Source organism: Ascaphus truei, chromosome 2, assembly GCF_040206685.1.
Source record: "Ascaphus truei isolate aAscTru1 chromosome 2, aAscTru1.hap1, whole genome shotgun sequence".
NCBI lineage: Eukaryota > Metazoa > Chordata > Amphibia > Anura > Ascaphidae > Ascaphus > Ascaphus truei.
The window spans coordinates 22,043,233-22,064,280 of NC_134484.1; the positions used below are offsets into that span (position 1 = coordinate 22,043,233).

The 21,048-nt window shown below is 44.2% G+C and overlaps 1 protein-coding gene across 2 annotated transcripts in view; it reads left to right on the forward strand.

Moving 5' to 3' along the window:
• TRAPPC9 (trafficking protein particle complex subunit 9) overlaps positions 1 to 21,048 on the forward strand; it is a 953,009-nt gene that overhangs the window by 927,607 nt on the left and 4,354 nt on the right. For both annotated transcript variants that reach the window (XM_075581783.1, XM_075581782.1), the window contains one exon: positions 15,407 to 15,630. In XM_075581783.1, coding sequence (XP_075437898.1) covers positions 15,407 to 15,630 — 224 coding nt within the window. The remainder of the gene's footprint in view (positions 1 to 15,406; positions 15,631 to 21,048) is intronic.

The window sequence follows — 21,048 nt, forward strand, 5'->3', positions numbered from 1 at the left end:
TCACTTGTAACTTGCGACATACTGTGACGCAGCAGCCAGCAGGAGACACGAGAGAATGGTGTTCTCTTGCGGCAACGCGTCACATGGTACGCGAAGGGGCCAATCATAGACTGGCTCTATGGCTCCTTGTGTGTAGAGCTGCTGCAGTGCTGTGAGCCCTGCTTTGTTTTGGTTTTGGTCCCCGCCCCCCCATCATGGCCGCGCCCCCCCCCCCCGACCCGTTTGGCCACGCCCCCCCCGCTCCGAGAAAAGTTTCCTGTAGACCGCAGATCGCGGTACAGCGAGTTGCACGCGCCGCCGGCAAGCAAGCCAGCCGTGCGGACGCGTGCAACGGGACCTTAGCCTAATTTAACAAAATAAAGCCAAAATGGAGAAGCTATGTGTGAAAAACTAAGTACACCCTTACTGCTTCCATAGGAATTAAGATGCTAAGTAGCAGACAGGTGCTGCTAATCAAATGCCCTTGATTAATTGATCATCAGCAAACTGAATGGGACTGCAGGGACTCCCTGCTGTGTTAATTCGATGGGCCATTAAGAATCTCACCGAAAGTTGAGGCATTTACTGTGAGACTGCCGCAGAATGTCCCAGGCAAGAGTTGTGGGTCTCATCAGTGGGAGGTTGGTTGTACTTGCTTCGCAATGTAAGACACTTGGGTAGATCTTCACCACACATAACCTAAAGAATATATATATATATATATATACAGTGGTCGACAAATCACCCAAAAATCTACTCGCCGAACAAAAAAATCTACTCGCCACCAAGTCCCGCCCCCAACCCTGCCCTAGTCCCGCCCCCAGCCCTGCCCTAGTCCCGCCCCCAGCCCTGCCCTAGTCTCGCCCCCAGCCCTGCCCTAGTCCCGCCCCCAGTCCTGCCCTAGTCCCGCCCCCAGTCCTGCCCTAGTCCCGCCCCCAGCCCCGCCTCGAGGCCCGCTTTAAAAAAAATTGAATAACATTTGTTTTTGACATAATAATAATTTATAATTTATTGTATTACATTATACTACAATTAGTCCTTGTTATGTGTGTGTGTGTGTGTGTGTGTGTGTATGTGTGTATGTGTGTGTAAATGTCGGCTTTAGAAAAAAAGCCAGATGTGAATGACTAGTTTCCTGCACCCTTTAACCAGTGTCTGGATGCCCCCACTTAATAATAACTAAAGCAGCAATCCCGTCTGGGATCTTACCTGATCCGCAGTCCCTCAATGTCCAGGTACCCCCACCCGCAATGTTATAAGTTGGAGGGGAGGTGTTCCCCATCTGTCTTCTGGGTTAGGGGGGATTCCGATGTCTCCCATGTGAAGCTTGAGTCAGATCTGGAAGAAAGCAGTATAGGTTATTTCGGTGTAGTGTAGGGCAGTTAAGATATATAGGGTAAATAAGAGATCCAGAGAGCGAGACAGAGAGAGTGTGAGAAATAGTGAGACAGAGAGAGCATGAGAGAGAGCGGGAGACAGAGAGCGCGTGAGAGAGCGCGAGAGACAGAGAGAGCATGAGAGAGAGAGCGACAGACAGAGAGAGCGACAGACAGAGAGAGCGACAGACAGAGAGAGCGACAGACAGAGAGAGCGACAGACAGAGAGAGTGAGACCGAGAGAGTGTGAGAGAGAGGGAGACAGACAGAGGGTGTACAGGCGGCAGCGAGAAGGAGCAGTGGGGCCGCGGGGGTGAGTACGGGAGCCATGTGGGGACCAGGGGGATCGCGCGGGTGGGCTTGCAGGTGGCAGCGGGAAGGAGCAGAGGGGCTGCTGGGGTGATTTCAGGAGCCATGTGGGGACCAGGGGGATCGCGCACAGGAGGCAGCGGGATGCAGGCACAGAGAGTACTTACTCTCCAACAGATCTCCGGAAAAAAAGAATGGCCGCTCGTTAGAGGCGGGCTCATATAGAGCCTGGCCGCGCGCCCACAAAGCCTGGGAGCGCGCGCCAATCAGCAGTCAGGTACGTGTGCTGCTTGGGCCAATAGGAGCTCGCCACGATGTTAAATCCACTCACCTGGGGCGTGCAGATGTATAGGTTTGTCAAACACTGTATATATATATATATATATATATACACACACACACATATGCACATACAGATGTAGCAGGTTTCATCATTCTCTCTTGTGGGATATGCTGTAATATTTTGCATCAACACCCATTGAATTCTATGGAAACAGATATTCTCAGTTATAATAGGATATGTTGTGTTATCAATAGGAACAATCAGGCTAGCTATATCTGTACCGTATGTAATGATATAACAAGGTCATTGCTTCCTTTTCTAACCCAATTCTATACTTCCGATGCTTCAAATATGAGGAGGCAGTCAGTGGATTGTGTAACGGTGTGTCCGCCCCTTCCCCCCCAATCGCAGATAGGGGGCCATTATTGGGTGTGTGTGGTGCATACCTGCTGGTAACAAGAGGGCTGAGTCATTCGCGATGACTTTGGGACACAGGATCAAGCTTCTGGGGTCCATACCCCAGATAATACTTAGCAGTGCAGCGCCTCCATCTGCCGTAGGCTTCAGGGATATGGAGATGATCTCCCACGGTAGAACTTGTACCTCTCCCCCCAGTTAGATCACACACAAGCAGGAGGTATATTGCAAACAGGAACGGTTTATTACTACACATTTTGCAGTAACACTACAGCTATGCAGCAGTCAACTGCGGGATACAGTCTCCTTAGATCAGCTCTCACTGTAGATGGTCCCTGGACCGTCACTACAAGCCAAGGACACCCGCAGCCGTCCTAGATCTTCCCCACCTCCCTTGCGGAGGCAGAGGTATTGGTTCACACTCACTCCTCCCCGCAGGGAAGAGCACATGGGAAGGCCCCAATCTCAGGCTCCCAGTCATGTGACCTTCCTTCCTCAGAGGGAAGGAACAACCTCCAAATTTAGGGCGGTCCTGCCCTTAAGTACAGCCAGACGGTGGGCACCCCGTTGTCCCAGCCAGAAGGCGGGCACCGCGTTGACACCCCGTTGTCCCAGCACCCCGTTGTCCCACCCCTGCCGTCACTCAAGTGCAGTACGAAAGGTGAAGGGGAAAACCCCATACCAACTACTGGCAAGCCTGTAAATACCAGGGTTTACTGCCAGCCCATTGGGTAGAATAGTAGCTAGGGGGTACCCCGCTACAATTGCATACATGTATTATCACACGGGTGGCCAATTATTTTGGCTGGCGGGCCACTTCACGAGCTTTGGTAAGTTTTCAGCCCACACACTTAATGTAGGTCCACACCAGCTTCTCCTCACATACTCCCCTCCTCACCAGCTTCTCCTCACATACTCCCCTCCTCAGCAGCTTCTCCTCACATGCTCCCCTCCTCAGCAGCTTCTCCTCACATGCTCTCCTCCTCACATGCTCCCCTCCTCAGCAGCTTCTCCTCACATACTCCCCTCCTCAGCAGCTTCTCCTCACATGCTCCCCTCCCCACCAGCTTCTCCTCACATACTCCCCTCCTCACCAGCTTCTCCTCACATACTCCCCTCCTCACCAGCTTCTCCTCACATACTCCCCTCCTCACCAGCTTCTCCTCACATACTCCCCTCCTCAGCAGCTTCTCCTCACATGCTCCCCTCCTCAGCAGCTTCTCCTCAAATGCTCCCCTCCTCAGCAGCTTCTCCTCACATGCTCCCCTCCTCACTAGCTTCTACTCACATGCTCCCCTCCTCAGCAGCTTCTCCTCACATGCTCCCCTCCCCACCAGCTTCTCCTCACATGCTCCCCTCCCCACCAGCTTCTCCTCACATGCTCCCCTCCCCACCAGCTTCTCCTTACATACTCCCCTCCTCAGCAGCTTCTCCTCACATGCTCCCCTCCTCACCAGCTTCTCCTCACATGCTCCCCTCCTCAGCAGCTTCTCCTCACATGCTCCCCTCCTTACTAGCTTCTCCCCCACATATTCCCCTCACTCTCTCTTACCCCTCTCACAAATAATAATAATAATACAGTACTAATAACTTTGTGTATAGCACTTTTCTCCCAATTGGACTCAAAACACTTCACAGTTACAAAAAAGGGACAAGGAAGAAAACATTTAAGGTTATAAAATAGACCCAAGGAAAGATACAATACAGGATGGGACGGTACTGTAGCTATTAAATGCCGGGCAGGTTGTGGTTCATTAAGTAATTACCTGGGTAAACAGGTAGGTCTTGAGCCTGTTTTTATTGATTTTCAGAGAGGGGGCCTCTCGAGGCGGATTATTCTAGAGCAGGAATGCGCAAAGTGGGGGCGGGAGCATTTCCAGGGGGGGGTGCGGGGGCGGTTGCAGAGGTCTTGCACTCTCCCCCAAGAGATTTAAATGAAATGCCGGGCCTCTGTAGATTCTCCTACCTGGTCTTTGGACGACGCGTCGCCACGGTAACCCGGTGTCAAATGACATTGTGGGGTCCCATGACGTGGCGTTGCCATGGCAGCGTGACGTCACGTGACCCCGCGACATCATTTGACACCGGAGCCGAGCAGGAAAACCTGACCTGTTGGTGGCCGTTGACTGGAGTTGGTCAGGTAGAAGAGACACTGCATGATGATGCAGCATAAGAAGGTGATAGACTGGAAAACTGTAAGATATATTATTTCCCTCACCCAAGATTTCTCTCTCTCTCTCTTTTTATTTTTTTTCTTCATTGCAGGTGAACAAACTTCCAAAATAAGAAAATGGCTATTAAATAAATCGTTTTGTGTTAATTAGGTAATGGATTCAAAGCTTTTTTTTTTTTTCATTTCAGAATGAAATGAAATAATGAATACGTTAAATTAGAATGTTGCAATAATAGAAAAGCAGAGAAGTGTGTGCGAGGAACACAGACACATCGTTATGCTCTGTCCCAGAAGCGGAATCAAAAATATACAGCATCGGGGGAAAGCAGCTATTTTTAGAGATGAATACTTGAGCATTGGAAGCTTTTCATTGTATCTGGTATTAGAACTTGTACAGAATGTCGTTTTCTCCTGGGTACGGATACCAGGAACCGGCTGCCCTATTCTATCATCGTGGATGTGCTTTTTGTGTTCATGTTTCGCGTATGACATCACTCAAAGGAGTTGAGCATTTATTAAAATTGCTGACTCGTATACAGCAGCTGACTCGTATACATGCTGACTCGTATACAACTCCAGTCCTCCAGGGCTACCAACAGGTCAGGTTTTTGAGAATATCCCTGCTTAAGCACATGTGGCTCAGTCAGTGGCTCAGTCGGAGCCACGTCTGCTGAAGCAGGGACAGCCTGAAAATAGGATTGCCAAAAATACTGGACGCAATGGCGAATGTTGTGATGCACTCGAGACACACACACACACACACACACTTCGTTCTCCATTCCATGCTGTTTCCTCCTCTCTTTGGCCTCACCCTCCGGCTCCTGCACCTCCTCCTGATTGGCGGCATTACCCAGCAGCAGCCAATCAGGATGCAGGAAGATGCCCAGCCCCCTAGCAACAGCCCTGCTTTCTCCCTGCTCTGGGAAATCACGGGCTGGTCAGGTCACTATGTCCAGAGAGATAATACTGAACACATACATGTCCAGTATTACCTCTCATTTTTTACTGGACAGTGTTCAAATACAGGACAGTCCAGTGGACTGGAGTTGGCTACCCCTGATATAGAGCATGCTGCAGTTATTCTGAAGCGCCCTGTCTGTACACTTTACCGATTATTAATCACTGCCTAATGTCTGCATCTCCAATATAGACCTACATTATATGTTTTTGTATACTTGTGGCATTGCAGTGGGTGCCTCCGGTTTGTCTGATTACAGACATTTGCATGTGATTCATTGTCTATTTTCTTGTAATGTTCATCAGCAGAAATATAACCGTGTCATACATCCTTCTTAACCTTTAGAAGAAAAAAAAACAATCTCAGTAGAAACTGCGGTGCATTGATACCACTCTACTAGCGGGAGATTCTTACATTTACTTTCAGTGTACTCCCTTTAAATGACATGCGTTACATTATATTGATAGTCTGCATCTTCGTAGAATAAACGTACAATACCCCAATGCTTCTTTTCTATAAAGCAGCATTCACTCTTAGGCCTGGGGCATGGTGATATGAGGAGCGCTGGCCAGCGCTGACGCTCATGCTCTCCTGCTCAAGCAGGAGATTTTTCGTGTACCTGCATGAGCGGCAGCGAGCGCGCTTGTGTGCCGGGCGGGAGGCGGGCCGGGAGACGGGACTAGGGCGCCACGTCACGGACTGCCATTGGCTTCTGGCAGTCACGTGACCGGCCCTGCGCTTCCCACAGCGGCAACATTTAAACTTGCCTGTGTCCTGCATTTCCACACGCCTCCGCACGCCTGCGGAAGCGCCGTCTAAAGCCGCGCTGATAGGGATAATGTTTCCCCTCAGCGCGGCTCAGCGCTCCTCAGCACGGTCTTTTTGACCATGTCCGAGGCCTAAAGCTTCTCTGAAGTCGGAGTCTCCCAGAGCAGGACCACTGGGAGGATCCATGGTTCTGAACATGGTGTTTTATTCCATTTCAAGAAGCTGCCGATCAGCTTGAATGAGAAATATATACCTAAGCTGCCGATCAATCTGTTCTCCTTTGATCGATTGGCGAATATCCTCCTCGCAGGGCTATCCAAATGGCTGACTTCTGACTCTTTGCTGCAGTCTGTGAGATGCTACAGCTGCAATGTATTACTAAGTGTAATACATTATTGTCCAGCTTTCAACTGAGCAATAGAGACAGTCTGATGCTGGGAACACTGCAATAGATCTGTTTGTGATGCTTTGTTGCCAAAGGGCAGAGCTCAAAAGGATGTGTGGCAGAGCCTGTTTCAAAAGAGGAAGTGGACATGACTTTCTAAATGATTGCGAAGCAGCCAAAGGATGCTCAGTACATTATTACAACGCATTAAAAAAAAGGCATTAGAGTTGGGGGAAAAAAATATTTTAAAAAATCCAGCAAGTATTATCAAATTCTACACAACTGCTTTATTTACAAAAACGGCAAAAGTCTTGCTGCTTTAAAGCAGATTCCTTTAGTTGCCACGTCTCTGTTTATGTGAACGTGATCTTCCTTAGGTATAAGCGGGAAAGGGGTGACTAAGTGGGCGTAGTTCCCTGTGCTGTATTCTGTTTTGTAAAGTGCTGAGTACAGTGTGGGCACTATATCTATATCTCATAATCATATTCCTTGTTCAAAATCAAAATATTCCTGCTTTTTAATATTTCTGGTAAGTCCTATACTGTATGTATTGAAACAATAAACCTACTTGTAGATTCCTTTAAAACCCTCATATTTCTTATCAGATGTTACAACTTATTAACCCGTTGAGTGCCAGGGGTGCAACGGCTGCTTCCAGCCATTCGCGATTCAACATTACATGATCGCTAAGTCGCCGCGGTGACGTGAACAGATCTCCTCGGGCAAAAGGGCATCGCGTGGCTAATACCTCGTGGGGGGCTGCTGGCCCTCGAGACCTAGTAGCTACGTGGTGTAGGGGTCACCCGAAGGCAGGAGCGGCCAACTCCAGTCCTCAAGGGCCACCAACAGGTCAGGTTTTGAGGATATCCCTGCTTCAGCACAAGTGGCTCAGTCATCAACTGTGCTCAGCCACGTGTACCGAAGCAGAGAGATCCTGAAATCCGGTCCTGTTGGTGGCCCTTGAGGACTGGAGTTGGCCGTGCCTGCCTTAGGGTTAATGAAAGTTAAGAGCCTCTGTATCCAGCATTAACAGTTTGAGCTTTCTTGTACAAAGGGGTGAGGGTTTTGTAACTTTATTAGTTCTATAATACTAAACTCTTTGGGGCAGGCATTCATTTATTTGCAGTGCACTTCTCATCTCTGGAGCCCGATCTCAACCTGTTTGCCATTTAGTTATAAGATTCATGGTCCTTCTTGTAGAAACGCCATCACTATTTCATTTAGTTATTAGCTTTACACTCACAGGCAGGTTGTCCAACTCCCCCTATGTGTTAGGGAGAATCCCCCATTCAAATGTTAGGCATTTTTTGCTTTTTCCCTGAAGATATTTTTCAATGCAAGTCAAAGACCGTGTCCTAAATCTCACGCATTTCCACCCCGAATATCCCTGAAGCTGTCAAATGTTTGGCCAGTATGGTCATCTGGGGCCCTTCACAGTATATTGTATGGGACCCATCATTTAACGTTATTGCCGTTTCTGTTTGTAAGAACAAACAATTATTATTATTATTATTAATAATTATCTTTGGTCATTTTTACCTGGGAGACTTGTTGTTATGTTATTGAACTGTAGCTGCTCCAGTCCCAGCAGAATGCAAACACAATGGCAGTGCACACTGCTATAAAGAATTAGAATAACTCTGTTATTTTGGGGTGCCTAGTATGTTTTGTTATCTGAAATGAATTTGAACCATAATACATAAACCTCTTATCACGAACATGACCAGGGGGGGGGGAGGGGGCAACGTCAGACCTGAAGAGCGACCAACAGGTCAGGCTTTAAGGATATCCCTGCATCAGCACAGTTTGCTTAATCAGTAACTCAGTCATTGGCCAACTCCAGTTCTCAAGGGCCACCAACAGGTCAGGTTTTACAGATATCCCTGCTTCAGCACAGGTGGCTCAGTCTTTGACTGAGAACTGGAGTTGCCCACACGTGTCAATGACTGTGCAGGTTCGCCCACGAGCTGTTTGAACATGTGCACGCGAGGTAGCCTCGAGAGTCATTTAGTACAAATGTAACATGAACACAGCAAACATGCCAAACTGCACAGTGCAAAAAGCTTCCCCTTTGTTTGGATTTATCCAGCGAAAATAAATCACAGACCTAATAATGGACAAACTAACACTGCAAAGCTGTGTATGTGTGTGTGTATATATGTATATATATATATTTTTTTTTTGTTCAATTCATCTGCACCATCAGTTTGTAAAATGGAAAAGCGATGATGAACACCTCGAGGGGAAAAAAAAGGGAACAGAAAATAAATACATCTAGTTCAAGAGCCGCATTGGTGCAATTTCATTAACATGGAAAAGAAAAGAGCTTTTCCGTTTAATCGGAGCATGCTTGAGAGTGAAATGGATGCCTGGCAGTCAATGCAAGGCACAGAAAGACAAGCTACATTACGCCTCTCATTTTAAACGGCAGTGAAGAAGATTCTATATCACTGTTCTCATTGCATCTGTAAGAGACGTGCGCAGAGGTGCGCAATGGAGACCGTTTTTAGGGTGAAATTAAAATAAGGCTTTATTGCCTGTTCCTTTAAACAATACAGCAAACAAAAATATACATAAAACAATAAACACCTATCCCTGTGTAAGGGCTAACTTACTTCCCCAGGCCCTCTCTGCAAGGCTGGGGGGAGGGGGGAGCCCCTCCCCCCACTTATCACCCCAAAGTTTCAGCGGTACCTTAAAGCAGGTGGCCCTTCAGGTCAGTGGTGTCCGGGTAGGTGTCTGCTGGAGTGTCCAGGCATAGAGGTCTTGTCCCCTTTTGTCTTACTCTCAGGACACCGCCCTCCTTTTCCTTATGTCGGCTCCCTTGTGAGCTAAGGAATCTCTTTCCTGTTTCTCAGAGCAGGCTTTGTCTAAAAGTCCTAATCAGCCAGGTGGAGTCTGGTTGATTGCCTGTGTGCCATTAACCCGCATCCTTCTGGATTTAGAGGCAGTTTACCTTAAACAGTGATAAGTCCCTGTTACCGCATCGTTGTGTGATTTACACCCTTTTCTTTGTAAAGAATGCCTTTTTTTGGTTACTGGTTTGGCATCTCTTCAATGTCCTCCATATGGTAATCGGCTATCTACTCTATACTGGGAATCTTAGTGACTCGAGTCTCTCTTTTAGTTTAAAATACAGCATCTAAGCTAAAGAAGACTCTTAATTATCCACTGAACTGCTGTCCATGTGTAAAACATTCACATAGTGGCATGTGTGACATGTTCCCCTGTATTTCTTACTTACAGATTACACACTTTCCCTATCCCTTAGCCTTTAACTCTGCATCATTGGGGCAGTGTAATCCTGATTGTTACTCCTGATTGTTACCATAGATTATTTTATTTTCAGAATAATGGCAGTTACAGTATATCATTTAGGTCAACATCCTATATCTGTTTTTTTTTTAAATAAATCAGCTGTGTAGTATTAGATAATATGTGCTGCATTTTTTTTTTATGTATTAAGCTTCCTTGGGTTGCTATAGCAACCATTCAGAAGCTTGGGAAGCCCCACAACTTCCTCTTTTGAAATAAGCGGCCATTTTGTATGCCCTGGGAAGCAGGATCTTCGCCGACAGACCTGACCAATCGGCAGCTGAGATGATTGCATTGCCAGAACTGCCGCATTTATTAAAACAAAAACAAAGAGGTGGCAAGAGCGGAAATGCTGCTTTAATGCCAGATCGAGCTCCGATAGCCCTTACAGAAGTGCAGTGAAACCCAGCTTTTTTATCACGTCTTTTAACATCGGCATCTTGCTCTTACAGTCATCAGTTGTCTCATATAGACTTCAATATTGGCATATTTGTGAAAGCCAGGATCAGTCTTATACTGTATGTGCATCAAGAGCACCCATAGACTTACAGTAACATTTACCTTCTCTGAAAAGTCTGACCCAAACAAACGCACACATCAGTTGCCACTATACACTTAATTAGCATTACATCAGCTACTTACAACCATAATCTGGAGAGCCCTTGGAGTATAGCAGAAGTCTGCCTCGGCTAACATTGATATATTTGTCACACATTACATACTTGGGTATAGTCCTTTATTTCAGATACTGTACAGTATGGTTTTAGTATGTATCAAGTAAATGGTTTTATTAAAACCAATACAAACACTGCAGAGAACCACTAATGACATCATTATATTTCTATGTCCTCTTTTTCCCTTTTCTTGCTGTATTTAATCATCGTCTCCCCACAAAGATCGTGCATCAGCATCTCAAAAATCAGAAATGCCAGTCACCAGTGAATTGATGGGTTTGATGTCTTTGAAACTTCTGGATGTCATCTCTACCGGTTTAAAGCAAACATATTGTACATTTTGTGCTGTATCCTCTCATAATTTTCCATGCAGAGACTCCACCATTGTCTACAAAAATCCAGCCTTCTGTGAATAATGTCCCTTCTGAATCCTCCTCCCCTTTTTCTTGCTACAATATCTTATTAGGACATTGCTTTTTGAGTTCCTGAAAGTTCATGTACAGTGGCAGCATCAGAGAACCTTTAGTTTCATCCAAGGGAAGTTATTTCAACTGATTTTACATTGTTGGAGGCTGCTACTTGGATGTAAGCATCGTTTGGAACCAGAAGAAGTGTCAGGGAGTTCATCTTCACTGAAAGTGTAGTGGATGATGAGAACGTAACAGTGTCTAGCAGAGTTCGGGGGCGTTAGTAAAACGGTTGGAGGAGTGAGAGAATTGGGGTGACCTAAATGGAGAAAATGTGGGAGAGATCAAATGTGGTTTTAAGATTTCACAGCAATTGAAATTAATTTGGCACGTTGCGTAGACAAAGTGCAGGTCCAAAACGATGACGTGAAATATTTGAGGAGAAGCGTTGCTTTTGGAGTCTCAAGTATCTGTTTGCAGATAAGTGTGAGGGCAGAGGGAGTGCGTCTCTTCTTTAGTTTCTTAAGCAGACATATTAATGGAAAAATAAGATACATGAGAGGAACGGCGGAAATAGAAGTCTATAATAAGATAACTGCTGTAGTATGATGTGTATGCTTTCATTTTACCTGCAAATGTCTTCTAAGTGCAGTTTTATAAGATGTATGCGGGATAAGTCTTTATAACAGGTTCCATCACAAACCATATGTAACCCATATCTCCCCCCCCCCCCCCATCGCAGATAGGGTGCATATGGAGAGAATCTATATGTATTACCGATGTGGTGCCTGAGCCTCCGCCAGTGAGAGTCTGGGGTGTATCCTCTGGAACAATACTATATGGTACAGCGCCTCCACCTGCGATGGCTCCCAGCAGAGCGGGAGTTGTTCCTCGCAGGACACATTCAAATGAACACATACACTAGATATATATAACTGTTTACTATATGGGCAAAACAATAACATCACATCACATAATAGCAGCACAGCCATGTCACCCTCTGCCACTAGTTGGCAGCTATAACCTTGCCCCTAACTGGGCTATATCCTTACACCTTACTCCTCCCCCAACACCGTGTACCCAGAGTCCCACGAGTCCTCTAAGAAACCCAAAACCTATAGGCGGGATCAGCGCCTGATGTACCGGTAGGTTGGTGTACATAAAATACGATACCTGCCCCAGTGCTCGGGCCTCTGGGGCTGCAGACACTTCACAAAGGATCCGTCGCTCTGCGATCTCCTCAGCGATGTCCTGTAACTCTGCCTCACGATGGGTGGCTCCCGCATGGAGTGATCCACCTTTAGAAAGTCTCTTATCTCTGCAGCCGCAGAGAGAGATTCACATTCACAGCAATACCAGGAGATCCACGCTTCCTGGCTGTACCATCACTTGTCTGGGTTCTACAGGACCCTATCCCTATCTAAGGGGAGTCCCTGTAGTAACCACAAGCTGAGGTGATTGGGGCCTAGCTGGGGCCTAAGGGGGGAATGTCTGGCCTAGTGTATGAGCCACTTGCTCTCTACACTTACCCACCTTCCCCTGTCTGTGTCCCAGCTTCTTCTGCTTCCTCACTGCAGCACACAACAATGTATCTTTCCTCTCAGGGAAAGCTGTAAGCCTTATTGGCTCCCTGGTGTCAGGTGGCCTGTCTGCCTCTAAGCACTCTGGGGGCTGTAGTCCTCCATGGCCCTCTTTCCTATTGGGGCTGCGTGCGCGATCTGTAATGGCCGCCGCTACTCTCCGCTGAGCCTGCGCAACATTGTAATGGCCGCCGCATCACCCTAACTGCGCATGCGCGACTGGGCCTCTGCTGCCACTTCTCCTTTACCAAAATGGCCACCGCGTCGCTACTGCGCATGTGCGAACCTGCGCGACACAACCAAGATGGTGGTGTGGAGCCCCCGCAGCAGTGAGGGTAAGGGGGACCAGAGGGGACCCTGCTACACATAGATTATTACATTGTCTCCACTTTGTAAAAGCCAGAGAGAGATTTCTTTCTGGTTACAAAATAATCACTGCAAGATCTATAACCGGTCATTTTGTTATTTAGAATCTCTGTTTATAGCATTCTCCTTCCCTACCTACAAGGACTCATTGGCTTACATCATGTTCCGCTCATGTCAATTGCAACCAATGAGCATTCTTACTATACTGTAGCTATTGCTTAGAATGATTTGTATGCCGAGGGCCACTTATGTCTTGTAATGCAGTACACACTCAGGTCAAGCTGTACATTCTTTCCCTTAAGTATTGTATATAAATTGTGCATTTCTTGACATGGAAAAAGACAGGTGCTGAGGAGAGCAGCTGGACTTGTAGTTCTAATTGTATGCTAGTTTATTATTATTATCATTATCATTTACTTGTAAAACGCCAACATATTCCGTTGCGCGGTACAAAGGGGGTTCAGAGCGACATCATTACATAAACAGAATGATATACAAATAAGCACAGACAAGCTCAAACAGATGCAGAAGGTAATGCGGGCCCTGCTTCCGAGAGCTTATTTTTATTATTATAAAAGTTCTTTCAGTGTGAAATTTGCCTGCCGAATAATTACATCTAAACACAATGACCTCTTACCTCAGCGTGACAGTGTTCCGGAGGTATGTCAAAGATCATTCACCATGCTACTTCATAGGTTACTACTAAACATCTACTGTGTCTAGGGGTGCCTTCAATATCATTCCCCTCTGTGAAATGCACATCAAGTAAGAAGGTTTCTGTAGTATATAACCTCTTGCATTGGAAGAGAAAATAGAAAGGGGTATTGCAGATGTGATGGCCTTATCTACTTACAGTATGTGCTCATGCAACATTCGGTGTACTCTTAGTTAATAAAATAATCTGCGTATCCTATATAATAACAATACATGACATATCTACACTATGTACAGTATGTCGACAAAGGATAATTTTAATAATCATGCGCTATATTCAAATATTTTTAACATTAAATAATAATCTCACGTTAAGGTCCTAAAAGTAAATACTCTGAAATCCTTTAGAATTTAAAGGGCTCATACAAATTTCTCAGCAATACTCCTCTAAGTCTCTAAGAACTTTATACAATAGAAACACAGAAGGAGTCACAAAATTGTGTAGCACATTATTCCAACAAGTAAAACTATATGAGGCAATACAGTAAACCCCTTTATAAAAATAATAATAGCAAGCCAATAAAGTCTTGGACCCTCAGTCCTTGACTTACTACATTGACCTCCATGGATCACTGCTAGCCCCATGCATTTTGTGAGTTGATAAAGTGAGGAGTTTCACTGAAATTGTAGTCATTCCTGTAGCAATTTTACAATTTTAAAGTGAGAAGCGCGAAATGCGTAGGAATAATGTTCATCTATGGAGGCACCAGCAAGATGACGACAATGAACAGTGTCTGATGGGAGGATATAGTAACACACTTTATTATCTGGAATTAAATTTTCTGCTGGGATGTATATACATATATTGCCTCATATCATTTTATTTCCTGGAATAAATTTGCTCGACTATGTAGGGATCACGTGTGCTTCTATTTTATTTTAACGTTTTATGTAGATAATCAAATGTAGATGCTATTAAGGTCTATTAACAATCTACCGGAGACTCTCACAGCCGCCAGCAGTCTAAGTTCTTTCAAAACTAAAGCTGTCTCACATTTTAATCTGGTCTGAAACTGTTACATACGCCTATAACATCTATTATCTCTAACTGTGCATGCAATGTCTTGTATATAATGTATAACCCTGCTCACTTAATGTAACAATGTATTTGTAACCATGTATCTGTCATCATAACGCTGTGCCCAGGACATACTTGAAAACGAGAGGTAACTCTCAATATATTACTTCCTGGTGAAACATTTATAAATAAACAAACAAACTCAACCTACAGCTGTGTGACCTGTGTCATTGGACATAACAGAGCAGAGTATCCCACATAATAACTCAGTGTAACGCAAAATAATAATAAATACTTTCCGTAAGAAATCTACATGTTAAAGCTGAACAACCCCCAGAGGTCATAACGTGGAATTCCAAAAAAATGACCTGGTATAATTTGTTATGAGCAATTTCAGAGTTCCTTTTGTTGTAATTAGCAGTTTGCCATTCATATGTGTACAGTATGTGTATATATGTTGTGTGTGTGTGTATATATATAAATAAAACTGCGATCAGGAATACTTAATTTCAAAAAATGTCTTTTGTTTGTCTCCACAACTTTAAAAGATAATAATTCATTTTTTAGCAGCCACAGTAGCACAATACAGAAGCAGCCATTTAATTTCCTATTGAGTTTATCAATAACGGTAAAAAATAATAATGTTAAAGCTTAATGACGGTAATCTTTTCTGTGTTGTTGCAGATGTGTTTGTAGACGGGAAACCTTGTGACTGTGATGTCATCGCAGACTGCAAAGTTGGGGACCCCATACGCCTGGAGGTCAAGCTGACCAACTGCAGCACGAACTCCGTGGGGCCCTTCGCCCTCACAGTAATCCCATATCAAGATTACCAGAATGGAGTTCACAACTACGAGCTTCACGACATCGTCACCTTTGTGGGATCCAACACCTTTTACATTGGCTCTGTACGTATCTGTCTAAACATCCTTTTATTTAGATGCAAACCTGTAGAGATAATCCATTACCAATCCCTCCCCCACTGTTTTAATCTTCCTTGGTGTGTTCAGTTCTTTAGATTTTTATTTACACTCTTAATTTAAAAAAAAATGGCTGATTATAATTATATTCAGGGGCTGCTAGATTACTGTAGATCCCTTTACACCACATTACAACGCATAAGCCAGTGTATAGTAGTTACTGCAACCCAAACTGGGCTTCAGAAAGTAGATGGTGTCCACTTCTATCGCTGGTTGGAGACGTTTTGGTGGATCCCTTGTATCAAAAGAAATTGTGTTCATGATCAAAGAAACCACAATGGGGGTCACTGGGGTGTAGTGCTTTCTTTACCCTTTCACTGCCAGAAGGACCTGCAGTGCTTTGCTTAACAATAATGGGGTAAACATATGTTCAATAAAATAGTTCATAGAGATTGCACCCCTTCAGTGCTGCAGGGCTCGCGAACGCAGTGAGTTGCTCACCCTCCAACACGGGTCGAAGCAGCAAGATGAACCTGCAGTTCCTGGCTACTCTGAACTGTGGAATCCCCAAATTGGCAATCTCATCCATTACATTGTAATGTCATGCCCTATAGTTTCTATAGCACTGCCATTGGGGTGTGACCTTGTCTATAATTTTAAAGATGAAAACAAATACGAATGCACCTTCCTCTGGATCCCCAACTTTCTTACACTTTGCTGCTAAAGAGCCTGCAATTCAATATAAATGTTTAACCATTTCTTATCTGTCAATTTAATGCTACATTGGGCTTGAATGCAATATCATTAACCCCCTTAATATTTCTTACTTCAAAAGAGGGTATCTTTAGTGACATAAAATATAATAAGCCTACTTCCTCAACAAGGCAATTCCCAAAGAGGAGATCTGATAGATGCTAACAATAAATATTTACCTTGTAAGTACGATGTATATCTTCATCTATATAGTGCCCACAGAGTACTCAGCGCTGTACAAAAGAAACAATGCAGTACAGGGAATTAGATCACAATAAGTGCAACAAAGAAATTCAGACAATAGAAAAGGAAATCTGGCCCCGGAGAGCTTACAATCTAAGTGGTATGATAGGAGACTTACAGCAGGTGAGGGAATAAGTGCAGTAGATGGCAGTGCTTAGTCACAATGGGTGGTAGGGGCGACTGTGGGTGTGGGACAGTAGCCATGAGTATACGCTATTTAGAAGGCTTCATTTAAGAGGTGAGTTTTAAGGTTGGACTTAAACGTGGGGAGAGACGGTGCTTGGTGTATAGTGAGGGAGTTCCACAGGTAAGGGGCAGTTAGGGAAACAGGTTTCAGGCCAGAGAAAGTAGTAGAGGTGAAAGGGGGGAAAGGAGACAGTTATGTATAGAGCGCAGGAGACGATCAGGAACATAAGAAAGATGAAAATGATATGTATGGAGGGGCAGATACGTGGAGAGACTTGAAAGTGCAGTAAGGAGAAGAACTTTGTAGGTGTTCTGAAACTTGAAGGGGAGCCACAAAAGGGGTTTGAGGAGGTGAGCAGAAACTGTTTTGGGAGAAAGTTACATTATTCTAGCAGCATCATTTTGGACATATTGCAAAGGAGAAAGTTGTAAGGCAGGGAGGCCTGTTAGCAATATGTTACAATAATCCAGACGGGAGAGGATAAGGGCCCGCAGTAGAGTTTGACAAGTAGATTGACAGAGGAAAGGGCGGTCCTTGGCAATGTTATGGACGAAGATGTGACACATTTTAAACATGCAGTGAATATGAATGGAGAAGGAAAGGGAAGAATCAAATAGTAGGCAATGTGCTTTGGCGACAGGATAGAAGGTAGTACCATTTACTGTGATGGAAAAAGGGTATGTTAGGCCAGGTCTAGGGGGAAATAAGAGGCGCGCAGTTTTAGACATATTACTTTTAAGGCAGCGGAGTGCCATCCACAAGGATATAGCCAGGAGGTAATCCAAGATTTGGGACTGGATTGCAGAAGTGAGGTTAGGGGTGGATAGAAATATCAGCATATCATCTGCATAGAGATGATACCTAAGGAATAAAGAGTTGATGAGGTCTCCAAGTGATAGTGTGTAGAAAGATTAAGGGAGAGATCCCAGCACCGAGCCCTGAGGTACACCAATCGACAGATCCTCAGGATAAAAAGACATGTTGGCAATAGAGACCAAAAATGTGCGATGGGTGAGGTATGATTAGAAGCAGCACAGAGATTTGTTGCAGATACCAAGAGAGTGATCAACCATATGAATGGCAGCAGAGAGCTCGAGTAGGATGAGTAGGGAAAAATGACCATGGAATTTTACTTCATGTAGATCAATGGCTACTTTAGTGATCGCGGTCTCTGTTGAGTGAACTGTACATAAACCAGATTGTAATGGATTCAGGAGGGCATGGGAATTAAGAAAGTTGATCATATGGCAGAACACAAGACGTTCTAGAAGTTTGGAGGCAAAAGGCAGGAGGGATACAGGTCGGTAGTTAGTAAGGCATATATGTGTGACCACAGCATGCTTTAAGGAGAAGGGGGAAAGTGCCAGAGGACAGGGAGGAATTGAAGACATGGCTGGGAGTGAGGACTAAGATAGGGGCAATAGATGTGAAGGTGAGAGGGAATGGGATCAAGAGGCCACGTGGTAGATGGGGAAGAGAAAATCAGCTTGGAAACTTCCAATCAGAACTGGAAAAAGGAGGTTTAGATAAAAGCAGAGAGGAGAGGGAATAAAGCAATCTCATTGTGGATAGCATATACCTTGCCTTTAAAGTGGTCGGTAAAGGGATGAGGAGATGAGGAGATGAGAAGTGGGAGGAGAAGGTCAGAGGAGGGAGTCAAATACAGAGGGAAGATAAAGTAGATTGGATTTGTGAGTGTTGATGAGTGAGGAGAAGTAGTGTTGTTTGGCCTTGGAGAGAGCCGAGTTAAAAGATGAGAGGAGAAATATATAGTGCAGAAAATCAGCATGAGTGTGAGATTTCCTCCGTAGGCGTTGTAAGGATTGGTTCATTATACTTAACTTGCAGCGTGGGGATGAAGAGGGATATGCAATAGTCATTTTTACTCTTACTGTGTGAACTGTGCCTGTATTGGTAGCACTGTGTACTGTAGGAACTGCCAACAAGCAGAGCTGAGACTCTTATACTTATTGTGTTGGAAGATATAATATTTTTCAATGTTGTTCTCTAAAACCATATTATCGAAGCAGGCGGGTCATTTGCAGCCAATAGGCCTCACAGTCTGCAACTTTATATGTCTAAATAGCCTCACTAAACCCCACATATGTTAGCCTCTATGCCACACTGCCACTGTTCATGATTCGTCTCCTGTTGATGAAATCAGCCATTTACTAGTTTGTTTGGAAACAAAACGTAGGTGGGAGTGCGAGGTTTGATTCAAATGAGATGCGACAAGAAATTGCATTACAGTCATACCTGATATTAAAAGGTTGAGCACTTGGTAATGAATTAAACATAAGCAGGGCTGTAATGTAAAGAGATGTATGGCAAATCAGCTGTCAGAATATATTTGCCTGAGCAGGACTGCTTTTGGGGACTGTGATGGAGAATAGAACATGTTCTGTAGATCTGAGAATGTGTTAGTGGTTCACTCCAATGCTCTGTGAGTTTGGAACACAAGTACCTTTCTCACGGCTATCAGAAGGGCCTGTAACATCGATACGCTGAGACTTTGTCCGTGTGTAACTTCTCTGTCACAATAGAGTACAAATGCTTTCAGCAGCGAGACACACATTGCTGGCCTCTCCAGTACTGCATATTAGGCGCAGTCACACTTACTCATGTTAAGATACTAAATAACCATATTTTCAATCTAGCAGTTTAATAGTAACTTGTAAAACAGACGGGCAGTTTTTGCCATAAGGGTAATTTTCCTATGAAAACATTAAAAGGTAGATATTTCCATTTTGAACAACAGTGTTAAAGTAGCAATACTGTACTACATCCCCCCCACTCCTTTTTCCCCTTTCTTTCTTATTTGTATATCTAAAGCATGTGACAATGTATAATTCAAAATAATGATACCTTCTGCACACCATAAATGAAATCAGTAATACAGTTACCGATGCTCCTGGGATCAGGGTGAGTAATCCAGTATATATGGTAAGAAAAAGCAACGCAGGGCACTCCGGATTTTTTAAGTGGCACTTATCTCTTGAAAAATACCTATGTAGGTCGAAACGTCGCACAGCTATTTGGCTTAATAAATAGATTAGAAAATTTGTATTGCCCTGTGTTGCTTTTTCGTACCATATACAGTATAATTCTACACTGTCACCTAAGCTAGTAATCATTTGCTGTTCCTCTTATAAATCTGTCAAAATCCTGATTGCGTGCCTAACATACTGTAATGGCTGCTTCAGTCAGTGTAACTCACCAGCTACAATGTATCCGTATATTGCTACGGTCAAATGATCTATTATTACCATTTACAGCTCAAACTGCTGGGAATATTGGCAACAAATGATCACAAACAGGAAAGTTTGGCAAAGATCTTGCACTGCTGGGGATGTGTGCTGTAGCAAACAAACAATGCTTTAAAACCCACTACAAATGGCATTAAGAGTTGAATACTAATAAGAAAAATGAAGTATCTAATATTACAGAACTTTCTTGTGGTTGTTAAAAAAAAACATATAAGATTTCACAGCTGTTTTAAATATTTTCTTTGTGACTTGATATAATCTAGTAGCGTGCTGGAACTCTAAGAACATAACTATTCCCCCCCCCCCCCCCTCTTATTTGGTTTGCTCCAGTTTTTATAATTTCCCCCTGATTTTTTTTCCCTTTTCCTATATTTTATGTGTTTGGCTAAGACAGCTGTTCAGCGCTGTATCTATTCATCAAGTTGTGACGCGGTTGCTTGGCAGCTATCTGTATTTTCCACATTTCTGTTTGTTACATGGATTATGCCCACTGACTTTTGAGTGTGCTATTGTCAGTCAAGTGGTTGACATTTCGACCACTTATTGTATGTACATGTTTTTCCCTGAGCTATTGTCTTGTCTCTGTATGTGTGTGCTAAACACGCTACTTTCATTAAACGTCTTATTCTAACATAGCTCTCCTTTGCTGAGTGCTGGGAACTTCTATTTTTTTGGATTATATGTCTCTTTAGAAAAAGGCCTCTCTTCTCTTCACTTTGCACCATTACAGAATGAACATACTTACCTGGGTTGGGGCTGTCGGACCCCCATATTTTTATATAAAATATATGCACATTCTGTCGGTCACATAAAATTTGACGGCCTGCTGGAGATTTTCTCTCTGTATGTACAGTATGAATATCTTTATTTGTAAAGGGACAAGCCTGTACATAGCGTCCACAGCAGTAATAGACACAACACAATTACAGTACATGCAGTGTAATAAATAAACAATGG